At 42.9% G+C, this 18801-nt stretch overlaps 2 protein-coding genes across 3 annotated transcripts in view; one reads left to right on the top strand and one right to left on the bottom strand.

The window, feature by feature from the left end:
* GIPC2 (GIPC PDZ domain containing family member 2) overlaps positions 1-18801 on the top strand; it is a 140074-nt gene that overhangs the window by 102648 nt on the left and 18625 nt on the right. The window lies entirely within an intron of this gene.
* On the bottom strand, positions 1288-17039 carry LOC100511460 (E3 ubiquitin-protein ligase RNFT1). Its single transcript, XM_084959118.1, is given in 6 exon segments — positions 1288-1501; positions 1503-1576; positions 1578-1629; positions 1631-1847; positions 1850-2089; positions 16964-17039. Coding segments are annotated over 6 exon segments (873 nt in total).

The following is an 18801-nucleotide window of genomic DNA, read 5'->3' as shown; positions in this document are numbered from 1 at the left end:
AAAGATAAGCTGTTGGTCCCTTCTCCCTCTCAATATATGTATGATAGTGGTCAGAGAACAGATTACTACAATAAAAACTCTCTTGGAAAACAAAAGAATGGAAGACACTCAGGAGTTACTGGTTGCTCCTATGAATGAAATCCTGCTGAGTGAGCCTCAGGAAGGCTGGCCCTGTGGGTGGGAAAGTCCTTGATTAGATTCTGATCCTGCTGCCTGGGGTGGAACTCCCGTGTCCACTTGGTCCATCCTCTGGGAGGGTCCTTGTCCTTGTCCTATAGTCCATGGCTGCAGCTGGAGAGGATACTTGGCAGTTTTTCCTTCTGGAGGGCTCTCCAACTCTCACAGCCTGCTTCCTGCTTGTGCAAGGGCAAGATCCTGAGATGGTTTCAGTGTTCAGACAGTCAAAGGCTTTTTCAGGTTAACCTCATATATACTTGGCAGTATAGTTTACCCAGAAATGTAGGTTTTTGATCTGTTAGCTTCTAGTTAGCTCCACCTGCCGGGAAATGTGTTCAAAGTTTTGCAGACATGTCATTCTTGAGTCTTACTTATTTGCTTTCTCTCCCCGTGCCCTTCTTCCTCGGTTAATGATGGTTACTTTGGGGACAATATATTGGGGTGGAGGCCACACCATTAATGCAATCTTTCTAACAACACTTGAGGTTTTTAAAATAATTGAAATGATTAATTCTTATTGATTGCTAATTGTATTACAAAGAGTAATACAATATTAAAATATAGCATCCTCAGTAAATTAATGTGCACTTAGAAAATCTAATGGTTAGGGGTAAATTATAGCATATAGAACTTTCATTAAAAATATAAATTTTATGAACATTTGTTTTTTTTGAGATTCGGGATAAAGACATATCTTAAAATATTGTGAAAAATATTCTTTCTTCTGAAACAATGTCAGAAAAGAATACTCAAATTCCCCTAAAACAACTGGTTCTAGTTAGTTATCCAGTTGCCACTTTTTGGGCAGAATTAGCAAGAAAATGCACTTACAATTTTACATTGCAATCATATGTCAAGTAATTAGGATGGAAGAAATATGGTGGACATAGATATTAGGTTGATTATTACTTATTTTCAAAACCAGTGTTCTTTCACTCATTTAAATTAAAAAAATTAAAACATCCACTTAAATCTTATGCTAGCATTCTAAAAATGTTTAGGAATATTTTTCTTATTTTTTAAGCCCTAAAATCTTTCCTAGGGCCTTTAGCAATAGTCCGTAACCAATGCAATGAATATTTTGTGGTTTTAATTGTTTGTAGGACTTAATTACATTTGAAGGTGTGATGAGGTAGCCCCATCTTTCCATTTGTTTATATGGTCTGAAATCTCGCTTTTGCACAGCAGACCTATATTCTCTCTGTAAAACAGTAAGGTAATGTACTCTTCAGAAAATACACGCTGACAGATCGGAAAAATAACTTTCTGAAATTCAGCTTGGCATATTGAACAAGTATCATCCACACCTGAGCAGGTCACTCCAACTTGGTCATGTAAAAAGTATTCACAAAAGCACTCTGAAAGTTCTCAGATTTCCAAACAAACAAACAAAAAAACACAAAAACCCAAAGTTTCAAAATGAGGTAGAATAAAGATAGTAATATCCCAAGATCTAATTATATTATTAAACTCCCTGTAGCAAATAAGGTAATGAAACCAAAACTGATATAGGAACAAAATTCAGTAAAACTGACATAATTCTTCTAAGAGCACAAGCCAGTAACCCTTGGATTTAAAAGGCATGATGAAAGAAGGCATCACTATAGCAAGACTTTTTGAGTCTTTGAAAAGCAATTTCAAAATCAAGTCTGTAATTCCAGTAATCCAAATACTTCTGAGAAGCCCGAATGATCCAAAGTAGGATTTACAAAGATTAAATTGTAATAAAATGGCTGAGAATGAAAGAGAACAGAAAATCCTGCTAATAATACTAGTAACCAAGCTTACTGAATCTCTGTGCACCTTTTTCTTAGAAAAGCCTGATTTACAATGTTTTTGTGTGCACACATGAAAGTTAGAAGCCCAGTTCCAAGAGAAATTCCACATTTTCTGAAGCTTGGATTTTCACATCCTTTAGGCAGGAGGTTTATCCAAATACAAACATCTCAAGTGAAGACAAGGCCTTTCTCCTGTCTGTCTTGCACGGCCACTTTGGGAGATCTCAATGCCTGATTGGCGTGGCCCAGGAATACTTTTTCCTCTGATCCAGTTTCTTAGCAACAATGTTAGCAAATGCTTTGCCTGTGTATAAGGTGGGTGTCCACCTTTACAGCTCTGTAATAGATTCCTTTATAATGTGTTTTTTTGTTTGTTTGTCTTTTTGCCTTTTCTAGGGCTGCTCCTGCGGCACATGGAGGTTCCAGCTAGGGGTCTAATTGGAGGTGTAGCTGCCGGCCTACACCAAAGCCACAGCAACATAGGATCCCAGTCGGATTCGTTAACCACTGAGTCACGACAGGAACTCCAGTAATGGTTGAAATCAAATGGCGTTAGGTTCTCTTTGTTCTTTTTCAGTGCTGTTTTGACTGTTATACATCCTTTGCAGATCTGTATGAATTTTAGAATCATTTTTTCCCAATTGCTGCAAAAGAGCCTGCTGTGGTCAGGAACCAAAGCTGGAGGAGTAGGGGCCAGAAAGGAGAGCTGGTGAATCAGGGAGGTCACTAAGTAGTTGTCCTGAAGCACTGGCTTAGTGGCCAAGTCCGAGCTTGAGGGAGTTTGCTGAGAGGGACCACAAAAGAGGCTGGCATAGAGGTCTTTGGAAGGTCATGACTTGGTCCTAGCTATTGCCTCTGTGATTTTTTGCATTCCAGCTTCTGGTCACAGTTGCTTTCAGTTGGTGGGGCAGACAGAAGGGAAGAACAGCTGGCCCCGGAGGTGGAAGAGGCTGCAGTGTGGGGAAGGAGGGCAAGGACAGACTGGCACCTGCCAGTTTCTCCACCTCTGCATCACCTTAACCTTGACAACTTTCCGAGCCTAAGGGCAGCTGCTTCCTTCCACTTTCTAAATCTCATCTCTAAATTTAGGGTAGGAAGGGAATTCTGAGTAGGAAGGGAATTCTGAGTAGGAGTGGAATTCTAAAATGTAGAATCCCTGGAGTTCCCGTCGTGGCGCAGTGGTCAACAAATCCGACTAGGAACCATGAGGTTGCGGGTTCGATCCCTGGCCTTGCTCAGTGGGTTAAGGATCTGGCGTTGCCATGAGCTGTGGTGTAGGTTGCAGACGTGGCTCGGATCCACCGTTGCTGTGGCTGTGGTGTAGGCCAGTGGCTACAGCTCCGATTCGACCCCTAGCCTGGGAACCTCCATATGCCGCAGGAGCGGCCCTGGAAAAGGCAAAAAGACAAAAAAAAAAAAAAAAAAAAAAAAAAAAGGAAAAAAATAAAAAAATAAAATGTAGAATCCAATGATTCCAACTCAGCCAGACTGATGTACAATAAAACCACGTTCTCAAAGATTCACGGGCATAGAAAAGAAACTTGTGATAACCAAAGTGGGTAAGGGGGTGGGGGTGGGAGATAAATAGGAGTTTGAGGATTAACAGATACACACTACTGCATGTAAAATAGGTAAACGAGGAGGACCTACTGTATAGCACAGGGAACTCGACACAATGTCTTTGTAGTGACTTATAATGAAAAAGAATCCAAAAAAGAATATGCGTGTATATGTATAACTGAATCACTTTACACTTGAAACTAACATGAATTAAGTAAATTAATTATACTTCAATTAAAAAAAATCACCCCCACAGTCTCTTTGTTCTCTCTGCATCACCGTCTTTATCCAACCAGCCACCAGCTCCGAGTGATTCCACATCATTCTTTCTGCATTGTGACCCCTTCCCTTTTCTGCCATTGCCCTTTAGTTCAACCCTTCCTACTTTTTATACCTGGGTCGCTTTGTTAGCCTCCTCACTTGCACCTTCACTAAATCTGGCTGTGTAGGATGGGCATTGCACCACCCATGGGGTGCCATTCACAGACCCATGGAGTGGCTCTCCCTAGGTTGTTTAGGGCACAATGTGCAGAACTGTAAGTAGCGGTTTCATCTCAGATATTCTTTTTCCCTCTAGTAACTTGGACCATTTTTTTACAAGGCAAAACTCACCATGTCATCTTCTTGCCTAAAATCCTTGGCCTTCCATGACCTTCAAGGTAAATATTTCTTAGCCTGGCATTAAAATCCATTTTATTTATTTATTTATTTTTTGTCTTTTTGCTATTTCTTTGGGCCGCTCCCGCAGCATATGGAGGTTCCCAGGCTAGGGGTCTAATCGGAGCTGTAGCCACCGACCTACGCCAGAGCCACAGTAACGCAGGATCTGAGCCGAGTCTGCAACCTACACCACAGCTCACAGCAACACCGGATCATTAACCCACTGAGCAAGGACGGGGATCGAACCCGCAACCTCGTGGTTCCTAGTCGGATTCGTTAACCACTGCGCCACAACGGAAACTCTTAAAATCCATTTATGACCAGCAGATGAGCCTATGCTCTGAGATCAGAATTTCTAAATTGCAATTTTATCTTAGCTGTTTTCAAAATATATGACCTTGGGCAAATCCCTTAATCTCACTGGGCTTGTTTCTCTAACTGTGAAATGGGAAGAGCGTAAGAGGAGGGTCCTTTCCTCTACAAGTTTTGTCAGCATCCCCTGAGATGTAAAGATGGCATATTCCTTCTACGAGACAATCTCTCACTACAATCTGACCCTACCCCAACTCTACGCTTCAGCTTAACTGAACTCCTTATAGCAGTTTTCCATGCTGTGACCCATCCTGCCTCTGTGACTTTACACAAGGCCCTGGAATTACCCCTGGCTAGAACCTGCTCATTCTCTTGGACTCACTGACTCATCACTTCCTCCGGAAACCTCCTCTGATCCCCTCAGCATCAGTTAGTATCTGCTCCCTTGGGCTATTTTAGCAGTCAGTGCTTGATTATACCACTGTAAATTCTCTTTTTCTGTTACTTGACTATCTCTTCTGCTGTGTAAACTACAGACTCTGTCCCCTGCTTGACCATGAACTCAAGATCTTGTTTCCCTTAAGGGTAGGAACTGTTTTACCTGCCTTTATCTGCAGCTCCAAATATAGCACAGCCTAGGTGCTTAAGAGTGTGTGTTTGCAGATTCTTAAAAATGTTTATTAAATTAATGAATATAATGAATGATGAGGGCTGGAATGGGCATTGTTTCACTTCAAGACAATGGAGAAACTTCAAGACAATGGAGGGAAGATTTGGGGACAATGCATAACAGCAGGAATTCCAGAATTCTGAAACTTAGTGATTTGGTAATTCTCTTAATAGAAAGAATGACTAAGGACATTTTTGTCAAGGCATTGTGTATTAGCAGTTGTCCAATATCCACTGCTTTGAAACCTTTTATAGAAATATTATTGAGGGAGTTCTTGTTGTGGCTCAGTGGAAATGCAGCCAACTAGTATCCATGAGGGTGCGGGTTTGATCCCTGGCCCCACTCAGTGGGTTAAAGATCCGGTGTTGCTGTGAGCTATGGTGTAGGTCACAGGTGCAGCTCAGACCCCATGTTGCTGTGACTGTGGTGTTGGCTGGCAGCTGGCAGCTGGCAGGTGGCAGCTGCAGCTCTGATTCGACCCCTAGCCTGGGAACTTCTATACGTCCACAGGTGTGGCCTTAAAAAGCAAAAAACAAAACCAACCAAACAAACCAAAAAAACCCCCAAGCCCCCCACCCCCCAAAAAACTATTGAATAATCCATAAAAGTTATTCTCTTTGTCAGTGGTCAATGGTAATACCTAAAAACATAAAGCAGCTGTCCTAGGTAAATTACGGATCAACATTCTGGGAACTATCTGTTAATTCCATAATGTCTGTGTGAATGCAATCATTTTGACAGTGCACCATGCCTCAGTTAGTAGTTTATACCTGAAGTTTCTGATGGTGATCTTGAGAACGAGTAGTTGTTTTTTTCTCCAAAATTTCAAATTTCCGTGTATTGAATATGTAATGAAATAAAAAATACATCTGTAAGGATTTTTTTCATATTAGAAACTTCTGGATGAATAACCAAGTTTCTTAAAATGTATGATAAAAATGTCAGTGCATAGCCTTAATATCAGAAGACATTAAATCTAAGCACTTCTGTGCGGCTACAGAATTTGACCTTTTCCAAAAACCCATCTCTTCTTCCAATTGGTACGTGTTTTGGTACAAGTGAAATTTTAATAAATATGGAAGTACTCACGCTCAACACCAATATCATGCCTTGTTAGGCTTATGATTCTAACTGCTACCCCATGCATCACAATTCTAAGATTAAGGAGAGTGACTTGCTTAAATATTTTACATCTTACAAATGAATGAGACTATGAAGATCTCATTAAAGAAATGGGCAAAGGGCATATCAAAGCAGTCAGAAAAGAAGAACTAGAAATGACCAATACTTGTATGAAAACTTTGCACATGGAAAAATGCAAACCAAACAGTAGCGAGATACCATTGGAACCTATCACGATAGCAAAGGGTGTGAAGAGGAAGCAGTTTCATCTATCGCTGTTGGGAGTATGGATCTGTGTAGTCTTTCTCTGCAATTGGAGAATAAGTGTGAAGAGCTTCAGAAATGCTTTCAGCTTTGACTAGGAATCCTACTTTAGGAAATGTGTTCTAAGAAAATAATAGGACAAATGGAAGGTCTATGTTGAAGCATATTTACTGCAACCTTGGTTTTCAAATGGCTTTGGGTGGGGAACTAGCTTTAGCCTGATTTCTCTGTGGGGGGACAGCTTTTTCTCTAATCGTTTTGGTCCCTTTCTAATGATACACTCCTGCCCTGGGAGAAAAAAGCCACTCATTGGGATGTGGAGTCAGGGCTCTGCTCCCTGCTCTCTGGCACTTTGGGATGTGCTTGCAGAGAGGACGAGCTGTCATCAACTTCTTGCAGGTGTAGTTTCTGTGGGGAAGGCCTCCCTCCACTGGGGAGGCCTGCAGTTTCCATCTTTGTCTGCATGTTTGGGGAACTCTGTTAAATTCCAGGGACTGTGTTCGGAATCTCAATGGGCTGCATACCTGACCTATGACCTATATCCAATTTTTTTTTTGTTTCTTTGTTTTTTTTGTTTTTTTTGTTTTGTTTTTGTTTTTGTTTTTGTCTTTTTGCTATTTCTTGGGCTGCTCCTGCGGCATATGGAGGTTCCCAGGCTAGGGGTCGAATCGGAGCTGTAGCTGCCAGCCTACGCCAGAGCCACAGCAACTTGTGACCCGAGCCGCGTCTGCAACCTACACCACAGCTCACGGCAACGCCGGATCGTTAACCCACTGAGCAAGGCCAGGGACCGAACCCGCAACCTCATGGTTCCTAGTCGGATTCGTTAACCACTGCGCCACGACGGGAACTCCTATATCCAATTTTTATCAAAAATAAGGCCGATGGGATTTCCTGACGTCGCTCAGTGGTTACAAACCCAACTAGAATCCTTGAGGATGCAGGTTCAATCCCTGGCCTCGCTCAGTGGGTTAAGGATCTGGCATTTCCATGAGCTCTGGTGTAGGTCACAGATGTGGCTCAGATCTGGTGTTGCTGTGGCTGTGGTGTAGGCCAGCATCTTCAGCTCCAATTCAACCCCTAGCCTGGGAACTTCCGTATGCTGCAGGTGTGGCCCTAAAAAACAAAAAAAGAAAAAAAATATAAGATTGATGTTTTGTATTCCAGCTGTCAGACTCCTATTGCTCAGTTAGTATTGAACTGGGACTTCCTGATGCTCTCAAGAAATAACAACAGAGTAGAATTTGGGTATTTAAAAATTGATTGATTAAAAAGATGTGTGCATAAAATTGAATATGATGCAGCAAGTCAAAATGATTTCACTGATGCACTTATTGATAAATGAGGGAGGTTCTAACATAACATTTTGCATATTAACACATTTATTATATGTCTATAGTTAATTCTTTTCCTATCTCTTTCCTTCCTCATCTGTATTTTCTAAAGCTTCCTTAACTACATAAAACAGGTTAATTTACACGTTTGTTTCAGTCCAGGCTGTTTTTATCACTGTGTTTACTGTTCATGGTGGCTGGTGACTGCTTTGCCTTCTTCTTTTGTCTCACAGGCAGTTTCCTTGGTGGGGTGAGCAGGGTCTTGGCCTCAGGCAGGAAATCTGGAATCAGGTCAACTTTTCCCAGCTGGACATCTCCTTACGTGGACTCTCACACAGGACCCGGCCCCCTTGTGGTCTATGGCTTCTGACTCCATCCCTCTCCCTTCTGTGCAGAGAGTGGGCCCAAGTGAAGCCATAGTCCTCTTATTCCTCCACCGCCCTATTTGGTCTCCTTCCCAGGCACCCGGGCTTATGTCTGAGAAGAGCCAGTGCCTCGGCCATCCTAGGCCCCTTGAGGGTTGGGAGAATTCTCCCACCGAAGAGAATAAAACTGTAGATAGTAACAAGCCCATGGTGAGCTGGTGCTCAGTTTCCTCTAATTTATGGAGATGCCACAATCTCCGTCTTTCGCAATGGATTCTGGGAAATGGAGTTCTCCACACCAGTGAGATTTCTAGATAACTAACATTTACTACCTGAAGAACTGACACTATTTTCTCCATCATTTTTAATGGAAATCGTACGGAAGGGCTTTCAGTTTATTTCTGCATTCAGTATTTTCTTGATGACGCAGTCTCCTCTTTAACAAGAACATATGTTATTGTGCTGTAAAAAGGTGATGTTCCCTGCACACAGTGTAACATGTAGTCCTGAAGAGCAGCTCCTGGTTGTACTTTCAAGGTCATGCTTGTGTTTTTCAATTGTTGGCCTCCTTTCCTTATGGACAATGGTTCCAGCTGACAATCTTTGTATTCTGGTTGAGATCTTGCTATATTGAAAGAGTGTTTGGTTGGGAATGGCTTTGATGAGCACCAAGATTCAGCACCTTGTGGCATACATTTCTGGCCATGTCATTTGCTTCTGAGTTTGCAGCTGTGTTTCTGTCACTTAGTTATAGTGGTCAGTGGTCTGATCTGTGGGTGAAGGGGCTATTTTTGCCCTTTGCAGCAAGATTTCTAGTCACCTTTTTGACAACCAAATTAAAACTCACATTTTCTTTTACAATCAGGCTTCCTTACAGATTAACGATCACTTACCTTGTAATTTTAGGAACTGTGGTTCAAAGAAATGAAGTCAATTTTCTAATCTCGTTGGCAATGAAATGTTTATGAACTTCAGGATCTGTTCCTGAGGCTATGACTGGAAATCACAAGGTAGTTCTAAAAGAATTTTAAGGGGATAATTGAACGCTCATGCATTAATTTATTTAATAATGCTACTCAGCTTAATTAAGAAATTAATCTCTTATTGATTTTCCATTGCCGAAAGCGTATAGTGCGATTCTTTTTAACATCCTTATTAGCTCAATAGGTAGCGTGTTGGTCTCATAACCGCCTATCATTTAGTTTGGCTGCCTAAGAAACACCCAGAACATATGGTTTAAAACAGGGTTTTGCTATGTTCTATGATTCTGTAGATTAGTCAGTGGGCAGCCCTGCTGGTCTGGGTCATCTTGGCTTGGGCTAAATGGTCTAGATTTGTATCACTCCCATGTCTGTTTGCTGGTTTTTGTTTTTGTCTTTTGGGTGCCACCCCAAAGGCATGCAGAAGTTCCTGGGGCCAGGGATTGAACCCATGCCACAACAGCTACCCAAGCAAGGGCAGTGGCATGGCTGGATCCTTAACCTGCTGAGCCATTAAGGGAACTCCATTATATATTTCTGTTGCTCTGGGACACTGAAAAAATGAACAAGACAGTAAGGATGGTGTGAACCAGGAAATGTTGGGAACTACTGTTCTACATTTTTTTTTTTTAAACTACCAATAAAAGTAGAAAGTCAAGAAGGAAAGCTAGGTTTGGGGAAAGCTGAATGGACTCAATTTTGGATAAGTTGAGTCTGAGGACCTAATGAACCATTCAGAGAAAGATACAGAACTGGGATTCAGGCAGGAGATTTCGAGTGGAGCTAATTCCACCCTTGAATACTTGTGTGCAGGCTCTCTTGCTGACTGGACAGTGTATATGCTCAAGAATTAAATGTAAAAGGAAAAGGTAAGGTTTCCAAAAGGGAAGGAACCTCAAAAAAACAAAACTCAAAACCAACCTGCAAAACAACTGTTCTTGGGCTTTTTGCCTTTTCTAGGGCTGCTCCCGCAGCATACGAAGGTTCCCAGGCTAGGGATCTAATCGGAGTTATAGCCACTGGCCTACACCAAAGCCACAGCAACGCAGGATCCGAGTCGCATCTGCGACCTACACCACAGCTCACGGCAACGCCAGATCCTTAACCCACTGAGCGAGGTCAGGGATTGAACCCGCAACCTCATGGTTCTTAGTTGGATTCGTCAACCACTGAGCCATGACGGGAACTCCAGGGATTAATATTTTTGCAAAGGTTAAATGGACACATTTAAATTTCCCTCTCGTGTCATATTTTATTGCAAAGGAAGATGTCTAAGAGGGAGCCATGAGGTTTATTGCCCTAGAGAAAGAGAAGGTGAGCTTTCGACGTCTTAGCCAGATGTTGTGGACACAGAGGATTTGTTAAATTACTTTATTTCCCATTCCACACATCACTAGCTGAGCCCAGAAAACTTAGATCCTAAAGGGGTCCCCAATTATACAATAGGAAGGCACCTTGGGCAAGTTAAATCTTAACAGTTTTGACATCAAGAAGCAGGAGAGGGAGTTCCTGTTGTGGCTAAGTGGTAATGAACTTGGTTAGTATCCATTTGATCCCTGGCCTTGCTCAGTGGGTTAAGAATCCAGTGTTGCTATGAGCTCTGGTGGAGGTCACAGATGCGGCTTGGATCTGGTATTGCTGTGGCTGTGGTGTAGGCCAGCGTCTACAGCTCCGATTTGACCCCTAGCCTGGGAACCTCCATATGCCGAGGGTGCGGCCCTAAAAAGGCAAACAAAAGCAAAAACCCTAAAACAAAAAAACCCTGCCTCTTTCCCTGCATACACAGATTAATTTTTGGCTAAGGTGGTTGTGGACAGGAATAGGAAGACAAGATAATAATTAATGTCTTGTAACTCCCCTGACAGCTTGGAAAAAAGTGATGTTTCAAAAATGAGAATAACAATAAAGGCAAAGGAGATGTTGCTTGTGTCCCAGCTGGGGGCTCTGGAAAGCTCATCTTTTTTTTTTTTTTTTTTTTTTTTTTTTTGTCGTTTTGCCATTTCTTGGGCCGCTCTCACGGCATATGGAGATTCCCAGGCTAGGGGTTGAATCGGAGCTGTAGCCACCGGCCTACACCAGAGCCACAGCAACCCGGGATCCGAGCCGCATCTGCAACCTACACCACAGCTCACGGCAACGCCAGAATCTCAACCCACTGAGCAAGGCCAGGGATCGACCCCGCAACCTCATGGTTCCTAGTCGGATTCATTAACCACTGAGCCACGATGGGAGCTCCTGGAAAGCTCATCTTTTATCCTGTCCACCTGTACCAACCTGGGGGTAGGACCACAACAGCACAGACACAAGGAGAACTTGTAGTTTTATTTTCCTACGATGCTACTACTGCCCATGTTTTATAGATGGTGGGACAAGAGCCAGTAGGTTTCCCAAGGCACCATCTTCCCAGCCTGCCCCGCCAAGACAGGGTGGACTGCCAGGCCAGGAGCCTGGGCGAGGGACAGGGTAGCCACTGTATGGTCTGCAGCAGACACTATAGAGGTGAAGCTGAGTCATGCAAAGGTTCTGACTGAGCAAGAAGCCCCCAGTGAGTAATGGTAACTGTCTTGAGTCCAGTAGTAACTTCCTAATGCTTGCCAAGGACCCCCATGAAGCCAAGAGGCCCTTCCCTCAGTGTCCTGAGGACCCATTGACAACCCCCTCCTCTGATGTCCAGTGTCCTCTTAGGGAGAGAAGCAGGGGAAGAAGGCATCTGTCTGAGGGCGAGCACTGGCTACATAATTTTCTGGGCCTAGTGCAAAATACCAAGCCCCTTGTTCAAAACTTATGGATTTTAAGGCTGCTATAGCAGAGCAGTAAACCTTGCATTGAGGCTCCACTTCACAGGTCTTGGACCCATGAAGCCAGCTGAGAACCTAAACATTTTTTTTCCCACCAGAGATTCTCAACATTGCCCAAAGGAATTAAGTTATCAGAATCAATTGAATTTAAACTGCCTCGGGAGTTCCCGTCGTGGCACAGCTGAAATGAATCCATCTAGGAACTATGAGGTTGTGGGTTTAATCCCTGGCTTCGCTCAGTGGGCTAAGGATCTGGTGTTGCTGTGGCCCTGGTGTAGGCTGGCAGCTGTAGCTCCGTTTGGACCCCTAGCTTGGGAACCTCCATATGCTGTGGGTGTGGGCCCTAAAAAGACAAAAGACAAAAAAAAAAAAAAAAAGAAAAAAGAAACTCAAACTCAAACAAAGAAACAAACAAAAAACTGCCTTGGACATTGGGTTAATTCTTTTCCCATTAACTAGTGAATAGGAGCCTGCGAGAAATACCAGATCGGTTTAGGACAATCAAGACTTTAGGGAGTTGGGTCTGTTGTCCTGTTGTAAAGGCATCCTGTCTCCCTTTGACTGAGAAGGACTGGTGATCTGAGAGGTTAAGGGATTGCTTATGGTCACCCAGGTAGTGGTGAAACTGAGGTTTGAACTTAGATGTGACTATAAAACACACATCACATTCTTCTTTGCAGATAATAGATTCCAAAGTCAAAGTTAAGTCTTCTAAAAAAATTTTTTTTAAAGGTTGATTTTTTTTTTTTTTTGTCTTTTTGTCTTTTTAGGGCTGAACCTGAGGCATATGGAGGTTTCCAGGCTAGGGGTCTAATCAGAGCTATAACCGCCAGCCTGCACCACAGCCATAGCAACGCCAGGTCGGAGCCACATCTGCAATCTACACCATAGCTCACGGCAACGCGGGATCCTTAACCCACTGAGCGAGGCCTGAGTGAGGCCATGGATGGAACTCACATCCTCATGGATACTAGTTAGGTTCTTAACCTGCTGAGCCACAGTGGGAATCCCTGTTCCCCAGTCTGGAAAACCACATCAGCCAATAACTAGGCTGCTTTTGACATTCAAATGCCCAATCCAACACACCTAAATTAGTCCTTGTTAGAGGTCGAGGTCCCATGGATTCCACCTGTAGATGCACTGACTGCTTCACTAGTCTTCTTGGAGCGCTATGCCTGAGCCCTTGGCATACACATTTTATTTTATTATTAGTATTATTTTTTCCTTTTAGGGCCACACCTACAGCATATGGAAATTCCCAGGCTAAGGGTTGAACTGGAGCTGCAGCCACTGCCCTATACCACAGCCACAGGGTGGCAATGCCAGATCTGAGCCAAATCTGCGACCTACACCACAGTTCATGGCAACTCCGGGTCCTTAGCCCACTGAGTGAGGCCAGGGCTCGAACCTGCATCCTCACCGATACGAGTTGGATTTGTTACTGTTGAGGTATGATGGGAACTCCACACATTATTTTATTATAAATTCTATTCTTTTTTGTTTCTCTATTGTGTTATAGTCTGGGCATTATGTAGTTTTGTGAAAAAGTTGTGTGTGTAGGTAGGTTATAGTTTGGTATGCATTCCATTTTAGGGAAGTCCAGGGAGTGTTGAAAAATATTTGCTCCAGAAAGGTGTGAGTCTGGTAGGCTGAGAACCACTGAGGTCAGAAACATAGTATTTGGAATCAGTAAAGAACAGATTTTTTTTTTTGCAAGAAAACACTGGAGTTATTGACTTTCCTTGAGGGCTTATTTGGTATGAGGGCAATATTACTGGGCCTAATGTGAGAGAATTATTAAATCTTTCAGAAGATTATATTTTGTGTGTTAGGCATCAGGATACCTGACCTCATTTACCCAAAGAATTGGGCTTTTTGGGTGACCTATTTTTTTTTTAAGTTAATTTTTGTCCTCTTGGCTGGACAAAGTTGTGCTTTTCATCTGAGGGAACAACTTTTGGCAGGAAAAAAGAGAAAAACTCTTTTGGTTTACGTTTATTTTTTTCCTTTTGGGGAAAAATATCTCTTGGCAGGTAGAAGAACTGTGCAGGACATTGGCGCTGCAACGCAAAAGGCTCCCTGTTACTAATTGTTATAAGGAGGCTGGCACCAGGCAGGCTCTGGGCAAAATGTCCTGATCTGCAGTCAATCATATAAAAGTGGTTGAGGAAAGGTCACAATCAGTATTTTACTTTGGGCTGGACTCAAAGAGAGGGAATTCTTTGTTCTAGACACTCAGGGTCTTGCCATGTGGAGAGGTCTATTATGATCCTTGGGGAAAGACTTTCTTCTCCCTCCTTTGACCCTCTTTCCTCTGGAGATGTCTCTGCCCCCTGCCTTGCCTGGATAGAACAATGCTGCCCAGGCACTTGCCTCCTAGACGCTCAGTCTCTGGTCTGGGTAACTGGTCAACCAGGACGGAGGGAAGGGTGGGACAAGAAAATGCCTTGGCTCTTTCAGGCAGGGAGTCTATCCCTTAACATAAGAGCTTAGTGTTTTGTTTGAGAACCAGACTCTGGACCCAGACAGCCAGGATTTCACCTCTGGCTCTGTAATTAAGAGCTGTTTGGCTTAGATTCTCTGTGTTCCAGTTTCCTCATCTATAATAGAGGAATTATAATAATACTTAATCCTCAGGCTTTTGTGGTGATTAAATGTGTATATAAGTGGGAAGCAGAGAGGAAAAAACCCTCTCTCTACCACACTTACATTTAAGCAAAGGAATGTTTTGTTTGTCTCTGTCTCCTGGTTGGTGTTTTATTGCAGACTGGTTGAACCTTCAAACTTCTGGCTGGTGGGACTAAGAGAACAGCTTGATAGATAACAAGTAAAAGGAGTTATCAGCTTAGCCTTTAGGTGGAGAAGTTGGGCTCATTGAAGTCTGCACCCCAGCTGGACCCATCGTAGCCCAGAGAAATTGGTGACTGGTAGGAAATGGTTGTGAAGTCCTATTCATTTTAATGCTGAGTGCCTGCAACATTCCAAGCACTGTGCTCAGCCCTGTGGCTGAATAAGACATATATGTGGGAAGACAGACATACATACATACAAAGTAAACAGGCGAAGCCTGCTGCCGTGTCCTGTCCACCGGCCACCGCACATGGTAGGGTATCCATGTAGGACCTTGCTTCAGACGTGTAAGCTCCCCTCTATCCATTAAACCCCCAAAGTCTCTGAAAAAAAAAAAAGTAAACAAGATAACTTCACGTGGTTTAAAACCAAATTTGAAGACTCTAAGACCAAATTCCAACTTTAGTTATGGGGGTCAGAAGAGGCCTGATCACCCCTGAGTGGATTGGTGAATACAAAGATCTGGTGGAAAATACTGCGCATATAGTATAGTGAACAGCAAATATAAATTCCTATAGATGGTAGGACCAGTTGACTTATCTGTTTTCTCTTGAGTGAGCTTTGGCAGTGTGACTTTCAAGGAATTTGTCTATTTTATTTATAGGCATAGAGCTCTTCATTACATCCTTTTATTATTCTTTTCCTATCTATAGGGTCTATAATGATATCCTCTCTTTCATTCCTGATATTTTGTAATTTGTGTCCTCTCTCTCTTTTTTCTTTTTTGTCTTTTTAGGGCCACAACCATGGCACATGAAAATTCCCAGGCTAGGGGTTGAATCAGAGCTGCAGCTGCAGGCCTATACCACAGACACAGAAATGCAGGATCCGAGCTGTGTCTGTGACCTACCCCACAGCTCATGGCAATGTCAGATCCTTAACCCACTGAGTGAGGCCAGGGATCAAAGCCACGTCCTCATGGACACTAGTCAGGTTCATTACTGCTGAGCCACAATGGGAACTCCTGTGTCTTCTTTTTGATCAGTCTGGTTAGGAGTTTACAAATGTCATTCATCTTTTCTAAGAGTCAGCTTTTTGTTTTATTTAGTTTTTCCTACTGCTTTTTTCAATTTTATCAATTTCTGCTGCTACCCTTATTCTTTCTTTCTGCTTGCTTTGGGCTTATTTTGCTCATTTTTCCCCCTAGTTTCCAAAGGCGGAAACTTAGATAATTGAGAAGTTTCATATTTCTAACATAAACATGTAATGCTCCAAATTTCCTTCTAAGTATTATTTAAGCTGCATCCCACAAATTTTAGTATACTGTATTTTTTATTTTTGATCAATTCAAACATTTTGATGGAAAGCCAGACATCTGGAAGTGAATATACTTACTCCTTTGCTAGGCCTTTATTGTGGTGGCTGATTTATTTGCAAGCTCCCACTTTCTCCCCCAATCATTCTGTCACAGAGACAGGGAGAAGGGTTTTGGCAGAGCTTTGCACCTTTTCTATTTCGCTCGTGTCTCTTCTCAACCTCCCTTGGTGTTCCTTCTCTTCTCCTGACCTCTTTTATGTTGGCATGCTTGTTTAGTCTTTGATTCTCTTCTCTTCTCTATGCACAATCATGCTTGGAGATCTCTTCTAGTCACATGGTTTATTTTTTATTTTTATTTTTTTTTGTCTTTTTGTCTTTTCTAGGGCCACTCCCATGGCATATGGAGGTTCCCAGGCTAGGGGTCTAATCGGTGCTGTAGCTGCTGGCCTACACCAGAGCCACAACAATGCCAGATCCAAGCCACATCTGCCACCTACACCACAGCTCACGGCAACACCGGATCCTTAACCCACAGAGCAAGGCCAGGGATTGAACCCACAACCTCTTGGTTCCTAGTCAGATTCATTAACCACTGAGACGGGAACTCCAAGTCACATGGTTTAAATACTATCTATATGACTGCCACATCATTGATATCTTCAGGCCAGATCTCTCACCTCGTTTATGTCTAAAAGTGAACTTCTGGTATTCCTTCACAAATCTGCTCTACCCTCAGTTCTCTTCTCAGCTGAGGGCTATTTCATTCTTCTAGTTGGCCAGACTAAAAACCTTGGTGGCAGCCTTAACTTCTCTTCCATACTTTGCATCCAACCCACCAGCAATCCCTGTTGGCTCTACCTCCAAAATATATTCAGCATCTGCCCCTCTACTGACCACCTCCACTGCCACCATTCCGGTACAAAACACCACCCTCTCTCCTTTGAGACACTCTAACCTAATCTTTCTGTGTCTATACCAGCTGCTCTAAAGTCTATTCACAACAGTAGAATAGAAACAGATAGTCAGAGTGATCCTTTCAAAATTGAAGTGATGATGTTACTTCTATGTTCAAAACCCCTTGAAGGGTCCCCACCTCATTCAGAACACAAACCAGAGACTTCACAAAACCTACAGGGTCTTGCATCAGCTGGATCTTTGTGACTTCTCTGACCTCATCATCAACTGCTCTCTCCTTTGTGCCCTTCACTCCAGCCCCACTGGCCTCCTGGCTCTGCCTCTGATGTGCCAGGTATGTTCCCACCTTAGGGTCTTTGCTCCAGCTGTGCCCTGGGTCCAGAATGCCTTTGTCTTTGACACCAGCCATGGCTCGCTCCTGCACCTCTTTCAAGTCTTTGCTCCAATCTCACCCTCTCAGTGAGGCCTGTCCTGACACCCATCGTATTTAATGCTGCAACCTGCTCCCTGTGTCTACCACTAGCATTTTCCATTCCCTTTGCTCTATTTTTTCCCTGATAATGCCATTGATCTTCTAATAAAACATTTAATTTACTTAGGTATTATGTTTATAGTTTCTGATCTCTCTCTACCAGAATGAAAACGTCAAATAAACAGGATTCTGTCTGCTCTTTTCACTTGCATCCTTAGAGTCTTGAGTGCTTGGCACATAAGAGGGACTGAATAAATATTTAGGGAATGAATGTATGATTCACTCACTGAGGCCGAGCACATTGCTTATCTAATCAAATCAGGATCTCTTAGCAAGAAACAAAGGAGAATATGGGTTGGATGGGCTGTTAACAATATCTGACATGGATTCTAAGGTGCCCAGCTACACATGAGGGAAACTGGATTTATGACTGCTGGAGGAGTTATCTGAGGATTTCCCCAAATATGATATGCAAATAAATAGGAGTTACATCTTCTTTCTTTTTTTTTTTTTTTTTGTCTTTTTGCTATTTCTTGGGCCGCTCCCGCGGCATATGGAGGTTCCCAGGCTAGGGGTTGAATCGGAGCTGTAGCTGCTGGTCTATGCCAGAGCCACAGCAATGCGGGATCCGAGCTGCGTCTGCAACCTACACCACAGCTCACGGCAACGCCGGATGGTTAACCCACTGAGCAAGGGCAGGGACGGAACCCGCAACCTCATGGTTCCTAGTCGGATTCGTTAACCACTGCGCCACGACGGGAACTCCACATCTTATTTCTTGAACTTGTTTTACTTTTAACAAGAATAAAAGGAGTACATCTTTATGAATTGTATGCATGAGAGGTACCATTGAAATGGTTGTAGTCTGGCCGAGATGCTGTGGTACCAGGGGTGGAGGGATGTAGGGAATACATATAAAGACACGTGATTGCTGACACACAGAAAACACTCAGTAAACATCTGGCTATTTTTCTTTGTGAAAGTAATCAGAATATATAATCGAATATATTGAATATATCATAGTATCTTACTATTGGGAAGGATTGGAATGATGCTCCAGGACAGTGATTTTATTTCATTTGCATATACAACCAGAAAGGGAATCTTTGGATTATATGGTAATTCTATTTTTTTTCTTCTCCTCATTGTTTAAGAAAATGCTGTGCATCAAGAAAATTTCTAGGGGAGTTCCCAGTGTGGCTCATTGGAAACGAATCTAACTAGTACCCATGAGGATGCAGGTTTGATCCCTGATTTTGCTCAGTGGGTTAAGGTAAGGATCTGGCA

This window comes from Sus scrofa, chromosome 6 (genome assembly GCF_054392235.1).
Source record: "Sus scrofa isolate SSC_HxYL_T2T_F1_AM1 chromosome 6, Sscrofa_HxYL_maternal_Yorkshire_Landrace_v2.0, whole genome shotgun sequence".
Taxonomy (NCBI): domain Eukaryota; kingdom Metazoa; phylum Chordata; class Mammalia; order Artiodactyla; family Suidae; genus Sus; species Sus scrofa.
The sequence above is the reverse complement of the archived record's forward strand: the minus strand, read 5'-3'. Positions and strand labels throughout refer to the sequence as shown.